Source organism: Rhipicephalus sanguineus, unplaced genomic scaffold (genome assembly GCF_013339695.2).
Source record: "Rhipicephalus sanguineus isolate Rsan-2018 unplaced genomic scaffold, BIME_Rsan_1.4 Seq736, whole genome shotgun sequence".
NCBI classification, from domain to species: Eukaryota; Metazoa; Arthropoda; class Arachnida; order Ixodida; family Ixodidae; genus Rhipicephalus; species Rhipicephalus sanguineus.
Genome location: NW_023615874.1, coordinates 31,477 through 40,001, shown reverse-complemented (window position 1 = coordinate 40,001; position 8,525 = coordinate 31,477). Strand labels below are relative to the sequence as shown.

The 8,525-nt window shown below is 51.1% G+C and overlaps 1 protein-coding gene across 1 annotated transcript; it reads right to left on the bottom strand.

Moving 5' to 3' along the window:
• Nucleotides 1–7,245: 7,245 nt before the first annotated feature.
• LOC119378210 (uncharacterized) lies at nt 7,246–8,061 on the bottom strand. The gene has a single exon (XM_037647416.1). It carries the CDS (start codon nt 8,059–8,061, stop codon nt 7,246–7,248), a length of 816 nt encoding a protein of 271 aa, XP_037503344.1.
• Between the last annotated feature and the right edge of the window lie 464 nt (nt 8,062–8,525).

The window sequence follows — 8,525 nt, the reverse complement described above, 5'->3', positions numbered from 1 at the left end:
TCCCAATACCTCCGACCCCGGAGGCAGTGCAAAACCATACGAGATGCACAAAGCTAATCCGATCCCTGAGGCAGTGTAAAACCACGCGAGAAAGCTAATCCGATCCCGAAGGCAGTGCAAAACCACACGAGATGCACAAATCGAATTCGATCCTGGAGGCAGTGCAAAACCATGTGAGTGGCACAAAGCTCCCAATACCTCCGATCCCGGAGGCAGTGCAAAACCACGTTGGTTGCAGAAGAACTTTAGGGAACAAAAAAAAAGATGGCTTTTGCTTTGGAGTAGTCTTAGGCAAAGGCATATAGGACCGTGTGAAGTTTTTGTGAAGCACCCGTATGTGCCTTTCATACATGGGGGTTACATTAAAAATTTGATGAGATATGCACTAGGTGCACGCTTGCCCGGCTACATGTGTTCACTTGTAACCGGCGGTACTTGTTTGACGCCAAGAACGACCTCCTTGGAGATGAGGATGGGGATGCATGTGGAACTTCAATAGCATCTCAAAAGAAAACTTAAGTAGAAAACACTAAATTAGATGTGATTACATTGTCACTCGCATGATAATTGTCATAAGGTTGCCGTCGTGCCTGCCGGAACACAGTGCCCCCTCTTGTGCCGATGGCGGTGTCGCAAAACAAAAAGCACACGACGGTCGCCGGCATGCACGACCACAGACACGTTGCTAGCTCCACATCGCATTTCATCCTTCGAACAAACCTTTAGTTCTAGGCTGGGTTTCAGAAAAGTGGCTCACCTAGTTATATCGGCATAATTTTGTTGTGTCAGGCACATACCAAGTTTCGCGAAGTTTTCGTCGGCGACGGTAATCGAGTAATTTAATGTTTCAATGAATAGAAGACAGGCACCACTACTGTGCACGCACACAATGTGTGATATTGTTACCTGTTTCCTTAACTATATGGTGTGGTTACTTGCTGTGTCAGTCGAATTGCACTGTTTTCTTTCTGAGGTATATAGCGCGTATGGTCATATACGCCTTCACGAGACCCCATCTATTCCTATGGGCCGTAGATGCTAAACTGCACATCGCCCAATTCCGCCATATTGGAAAGTTTTGTAATGGCGACAGTTTAAACCAATCATACAGAAACGTCGTAAAACCCCTTTGGCGCAATCAGAGCTGCCAAGACAGCGCATTAGACAACATGGCAGCATTCTACTATGTTCCCAATCGAGTTCCCCATAAGGCGTTAGCTTACTCACGGGTGGACGAACAGACGGGCACACAAACGCGCGGTTTTTCCAGAAAGGTGTAGTCCTAGATTACTCACAATATAGTGCACCATCATGCTCCACCAGATCGGCTGGACAGCGCGGGAGGCAGCCAAGACAGGCCGAGAAGGAAAGCAACTTCCTCCTTTCCGCCGTCTCAAAACGAATGAGCGTTGCTTTAGCCTAAGCCTCGCTCATAGCATCCATCGATATTCAAAATTGCTCTGTGATGCTCACCTGGCTCTCACACCACGTTCCCCGCTCGAACCGTGAGAAATCTGGGTAGGATAGAGAGGAGAGAGGACGCGCGTGGCCTTTTCCTTCGCGTTTCTAGTCCGCGGGATGGCGACCTTTGGCCATGCTCCGCGTCCAATCACCGACGCTCTTGTGGGTGTCGCATTACTTTCTCTGACTGCGTTCTCCCCGTGCGAATGGAACGGCCTGAGCAATGCTAGGAGATTGGCTCTGACGCGCTGCCGAAGCCAGTCTCGGAAGCCACCAGTAGTGCGTCATGACACTAACGAACACCGAATGCGAGCGTTTCGGTAATCTCAGCGCGGTGGAGGATTTCGCTTCATTATTGTAGAAAACTATCGCCAGTGATATGCAGCGCCCACGGCGATCCGATTCGGTGACGACGTAGTCACGTGATTCGCCTGTCGCGTCCAGTCATATGTTAACTTCAGCTACCACAAGGTTAAAGTCAAGATAATGGGCGTTTGTCGTCGGGATGGAGATGCGCCACTAGACGTCAACGTGGGTGCATCCAGGTTCTACGGTGCTATAGCTACCAAACACCAATAGATATTGTGCAAGCTCTCATACATTAATATACAATAAACAGTCAACTACTCCTTTGAAGACACGGTTCACGTTCGTGTTATACCGATTCCTCTATGACGGAGGAATAAGCCATGCCTTTTTTATTTACTTAATTCAATTCGGTATTCGATTCTAAAGATATTGTTCGGTATTCGTACACTCCCAATATTTAGCGAAACTGAATTACAAAAAACGCGGAACGACAGTGACAGATGTTATTTGCTTTATATATGCTGCTTTGGACAGCCTTGAATGATGGTTTTGAGCCAGAGGCTCAACGGCTTCTTTACTGTTCGCTCACCTGCCCCCTCCCTACAGTACGTCCTCAGGTTGGCGATGGCTGCAGCACTTCCGCAGATTATAGAGAAATCTAAATCATGGCGCACTGTTCGCTTTGCTTGCAGTCTTAAACCTCTCTCACAGCTGCAACATAGACAAAAGAGAATGTACGTCAATTTATCTCTTCTCCTTGTAGTTTGTGCTTAGAAGTGCTCTCTCACGTACTCTGTTGCACATATGCTCAATGTAAGACGTGCAAGTGCCTCACAGTTTCTCGTCTAAGAGGGCCAAAATAGTCCACGTACTTTTGCGGGGCTGTAATAACGTGCCAACACTTTCGTGGGGCACGCGCCAAAGATATGCAGAACATTTTTTTATGTGCACTTCGCATGTGGTTAGCTGGAGTAACAACTGGCACTTCAGATGTGAGCATGCGAAATACTCCATGCAACCAAGTAGCGCATGTTCTATGCACGTACTGCATCTCTGTATAGTGCGTCAAGGCTGATGAGTTGTCATTGGCCCTGCCTCCTCCTTGCCGCAATAATGGCGCTGGTACAAGTTTTTATACCCCTAAATAACAGCCAGATTACCGCCTCCTTCACAACGTTAAATAGTTTTCAGGACGAAATACAGTCTGCAGGCAATGACGTAGGCATAAATGTTTCCATGGGATTCCACGCCCTTGATCCGACATGGGGTGCGGGCAGGTAAAAGTGATCGAGTGTGATTTCGTGCTCTGTATCCGATGGTAGAAAAAATTTCGCGGGGAGGGGCACAGGCCCATTGTGCCTCGCCCCCCTTCCCCTGGCTATGCCACTGCTGGCAGGCTAAGCTAAGTCGCTTTGCTTGAGAATATTGTCAGTGAGAAAACACGCCAGGATGCAGCGAGTATGTGCTCTGCGATCTTATTCCCTCAATATTGTCGAAGTCTTTATTTTGCAATAAAATCACTCTAAATTTATTTTTGTAGACGTTCAGAAATTCTGCAGCGCAACCTTCAGCAAAGAGATCTTTTGGCTAGCTCTATTGTGCACTTTGAAATCTACATATCTGTCCTATAAATAAGCAGTAAAAGCCGCATCCTATAAGGAACCAAAACAGCAAGGTCGTCCCTGCTTTAACAAGAGAACCCATCACGATAACATGGAATGGCTTTTTGTGCACTTCATCGCCAAAAGTTCTAACATGAGACCAGTGGATCGTCTTCGGATATCGCATATAATGGAAGAATGATCGCGTTTAGCTCCTAAGAGCTATACTGACCGTAGTACGCCTACTGTTAGGGCTACCACTGTTGCACAGGCCGTACCTCCAGGCCCAGAGAAGATTGGACATCCCGCCCGTAGGCTTCAGTGTGCTGGCCACGGTGTAACGTTCACATCAGGTAAGGATGCTCGTGAAGCGCGATCGACTCGATGACCCGCCGCTCCGGTGAAGGCAATGACTATGTATTGTCTGCAGACGTAACTTCAAGGCAGAAAAAGCCTTGCTTTGCGTTGCTATAGCAACCGGCTACAGCAAATCCCAATTAAATGGTAGAGAGAGAAAAAACAATATTTTGGGTCCTTGTTGTGGTCAAGGGATGCGCGGGCCCGCGAGTCTAGCCCTACTGGAGCCCACTTCCTCAGGCGGTGACGAGACTTTGAGTCTCGGCGGCGTCTTCGGTCAGCCGGACTGCCCGCAGTTGCATCCCCGGGCACGCGCTGAGCCGCATAGCCTCCATTAGTTCGGGCATGGTTATCTGAAACCTAGGGTTACTACTGTGTTCAATGGTGTGTGTCGCTGCGCACATTCTCAGATAATCTGGTCGAGGTTGGCGTGAGCCGCCCCGCAAGCTTGGCCTCGTATTGGTAGAGGCGACTATACAGCGAGGGTGTGGGGAATGTGCGTGCCTGTAATAATCGCCATGTTGTCGACTGGTGCTTATTTAGTGACTTGACAGGGAGAGGTTACATCCATCTGGCCCTTTACGTTCATGCATGAGAATTTCACCATGCGTGACCATTCTGTCCTTCGCGTGGCCGCGCCAGGACTCGACGACCTTGTCTTCAGCCTGCTGGGCTACGGTTCGCCGGGCTGCTACAATGTCGGGGGACGCGCCGACGGACGATTTCCCAGGCAGCTTCGTAAGACACATGTCTGACTCGTTGGACCAGCTGTGGGACGCGTGGCTCTATCATTTCTGATTTCCCGCGAAGCTCCGGCTGGGAAAACACAGGAAGATGAAACCTTTTCAGTCTCGAAGAATCGTCGTACCGCCGATAGATATGCACTGCATGCCGTCAGCAGGCCGCTGTGCGCTTGCCATTGAAACATTATCTCTGGTCAATCGCGCCTTGCAAGCAAGCCCTAAAGTGTCCCCACCTAAAGAGCATCTACGTGGTGGCACTGACACAAAATCCGCACATATAAGATTGGTCTTAAATGTAAACATTTTGACAGAAATCTGTCTGGCTGGGTGGAGTATTTAGGAGGTTACTATGGATCCAGCCAAGTTTAAGAGAGCCCGACGTTTCGGGACCGATTCGGCACCTTCCTCTGGGGGTGACTGGTTTGGTCATGGAAGCTTCTCCCCGACGTGTTTCCACGCGGCTCCGGATTTCCCTTTCCCTCACGTTTCGGAGGCCGTGAACGTAAACCGAGGGCATTGTTCCTAGGGACCGGTTCACATTTGCTGGTGTGTTTTGAATGTGCCACGACTCGAGCAAGAGCCTCCTTCCCAGATTCCTTTCTGTTTCCAGAACAGAAGCGCCGTCGAAGTAGATATCATGCTCGTGCTTCTCACAGTGCTCTGCAAGAGCGCTGCGTTGCATTTCCAGCTTCCTGACGTCGTTCTTTTGTTGGCGCATTCTTTCTGGGAAGCACTTGCTCTCGCTTATGTAGCTAGCTGGGCATTCCGAACACGGCACCCTGTACACGACGCCTTGGTGTTGTTCCCTCGAGGGGGGGGGGGAGGTGATTCTTAAAAGGAAGAAGGAAATGAAAATGGAAATTGGGTGTGGAGTGCACGATAACTGTCTCTCAAGTGAGGACACCTCACCCGATACACTCACGGGGGATTGGGGATTAAAGGGACAGTGAGAGTGAAAATCGTATGGTAAAAGAAGAAAAAGAAAGGTATGAGTGGAAAAAACAGTGAGGGGGCAGGGGGGCAGACATCCGCTATGTAGCGGATGTCCGTCGAAAATTCGGAAATGAAAGAAAGTTGGCGCAGTTCTCTTTCCGAATATGAGGAACTGTTGTTCTTGAACGCATATGTCAGCGGCTTGTGGTCCGTTAAAATGTCGAAAGTGCGACCTTCGAGGAAGAAACGGAAATGCTTTACGGAGCAATAAATGGCCAGCATCTCTCTTCCAAAGGTGCTGTAGCGCACTTCCGCCTGTTTCAGCCGTTTCGAAAAGAAACCTATCGGTTTCCAGTCCTTGCCGTCGTATTGTTGCAACGCTGCTCCCACTGCCGTCGTTGAAGCGTCAACCATGAGCCGCGTTGGTGAGTCGGAAAGCGGGTGCATCAGAAGTGTTGCGGAGGCAAGCTGAGTTTTGGCGTCGTGGAAGGCTTTTTCGTGCTCCGCTGACCAGTGAAACTCGGATGTTTTCTTGGTGTCCCGGCGCAGCAAGTCAGTTAGCGGCTGTAGAATGTGTGCACAGGATGCGATGAAGCGCCTGTGGAAGTTGATCGGCCTGAGAAACTCGCGCAACTTGCGGAAAGAGGCAGGCGTGGGAAATTCCCTAACGGCTTGTACCCGTGATTCGAGCGGCAAGATGCCTTGCGGGGTGATTCGATGGCCTGGGAAATCTAATGCTTCAACACCAAATATGCACTTTTGGGGCTTCAAAACCAGACCGTGCTCGTCAAGACGCTTGAAGAGGAGCCGCTGGTGATTTTCGTGCTCTTCCGGCGTTTTGCTGGCGACCAAAATGTCGTCTAAGTTGACGAAGACAAAGAGCAGTCCCCGAGTGACCTCATTCAAGAAACGCTGGAATGTTTGTGCCGCGTTCTTCAGTCCGTATGGCATACGAACACATTCAAAGAGGCCGAACGGTGTTGTCACGGCCGTCCTTGGGATGTCGCTTGGTTCTACTGGAATCTGGTGATAAGCGGCCATCAGATCCAGCTTAGTGAAGATGGTCGTTCCCGCGAGGCGAGCGCTGAAATCATGGATGTGAGGGAGAGGATATTGGTCTGCCGTTGTCGCAGCATTGAGTGCCCGATAATCACCGCAAGGCCGCCAGTCACCAGGCTCTTGTTTTGACACCATGTGCAGCGCAGAAGACCAGTTGCTGGAAGAAGGTCGAATAATGCCGAGCTGGAGCATGTGGTCAAACTCACGACGGGCGATTTCGTGTCTTTGTCCAGCGAGCCTTCTAGGTCTAGCGGTGACGGGCGGTCCGGTGGCGACAATGTGATGCATCACCTTGTGCTTGATTGGCAGTTCGGTGTTCCGAGGTTTGGTGATTTCAGGGAATTCTGCCAGAATCTCTTGAATGTTTGACTCTGGGTGGAAAGTGCAAATGCCGCATGAGGACAGGTCAGACTTCAGTCCGACAACAGCGAGCGAAGTGACGTTGTCCTTGAGACGACGATCACGAACGCTAACGTCAAGATTGAAGTGGCTCAGAAAGTCCGCTCCCAGGATAGCCATTCTGACGTCAGCCACAACGAAGAGCCATCGATATGTGCGCCTGAGCCCGATGTCCATCGTCATTGACTGCACTCCATATGATGCAATAGCAGTATTATTGACTGCAATTAGGCTGGAAATGGACTTGCCGCGTCGGCGATGTTGAGCTGTTGCTGGTAGGATAGATAGCTCAGCTCCGGTATCGACAAGGAGGCGTGTGCCGGTGATGCGATCGACAACGAAGAAGAGGTGGCTTCAGCGCTGGCCTGTGTCGCATTCCGCCGTTAGCGACTGGCCGGTGCGTTTCCCATCCACGAGCATGGTTGGGTGCAGCGAGTGGCTTGCTCTCTGAAACGGCGGCGGTACCAGCAGACGCTCTGCTCTGCCTCGCTTGAGTGGCCGCGGTGCTGCGGGCTTCGAGCACGGGACGACGAACAATGCCGTGGAGGACGGTGTTCGTTGGAGAGGGCGAGGTTTTCCACTGCTGCAGCCAGTAGGTCGACTCTGTCCTCTAAGCGACCTAACCGGCTTGCATGTTCGGACATTACCGCTGCAGCAATAGGCATATTTGATGGCTCGGTGCAGTCGGTGATGCGGTCGGCGAGTTGAGCCAGGCGCTCGAGAGCCACGTCGTCCGAGCCAGCGAGTATCATCCGTGTTGACTGTGGCAGTCTCTGCAAAAACAACTCGCGAAGCAATGGCTGTTGACGCTCCTCTGACGCTTGTTGGCCCTGCAGCCGACGCATTCGGTGGAGAAGTTGCGAGGGACGCTTGTCACCGAGCTCTTCATGAGACAGGAGTTGTTGCAGCCTGCTCTGTTCGGACACCTCAAGACGTTTCAGGACGGTGCTTTTTAGTTCGTCGTAGGCCTTCTCCGATGGAGGGGAGGCAAGCACATCGTCTATGGCGTCAGCGATGTCAGGTGGCAGTGCTGCAACGACGTGGAGGTATTTCGACGCCTGCGATGTGATGCGTCGAATCTGGAAGCGGGCCTCGACTTGGCTGAACCACACCCTGGGATTTTTGGGCCAGAAATGAGGAAGCTTTAACTCCGAGGCGTTGGTTGTGGATGAGCTTGAAGTGCCTTCCTCGTCTGACATGGCTGCTGTTTTTCCACTTTGTAGCGTACTCGCCCCAAGGAGGAGCGAAAAGCAAACACCTACACTCCTTAAAGTCTGGGCAAGAACTAGTTTATTTTCCAAGAAACAGAGGCTTCGAAAACGTCAACACAAAGGGGGCGTGACTGCTTATCTCCCGCGGCACGCCGGTGATAACGTGAGGCATGTTGGCCGCGTATGCGCCGTGCGCCGCTGCATACAATCGCTGCATACGAATTGGTATGCGCACACAAATAAAAATTACCACGGTCACCGGCATCAACGCCCGCTACAACCACCTCGCCTGATAACCCAATCATCGGGGCCCGGAGGCTTGGCTCCACAAACGTAGCGACGCTCACATTTCAACACAGCTATATACCAAGGCTCGTCTTCTTCCTCAACGAAGCCACTCTCATGCAAAAGTATATGAAAACAAACGCAGTTTGTGCCACGTGCGGAAAGCC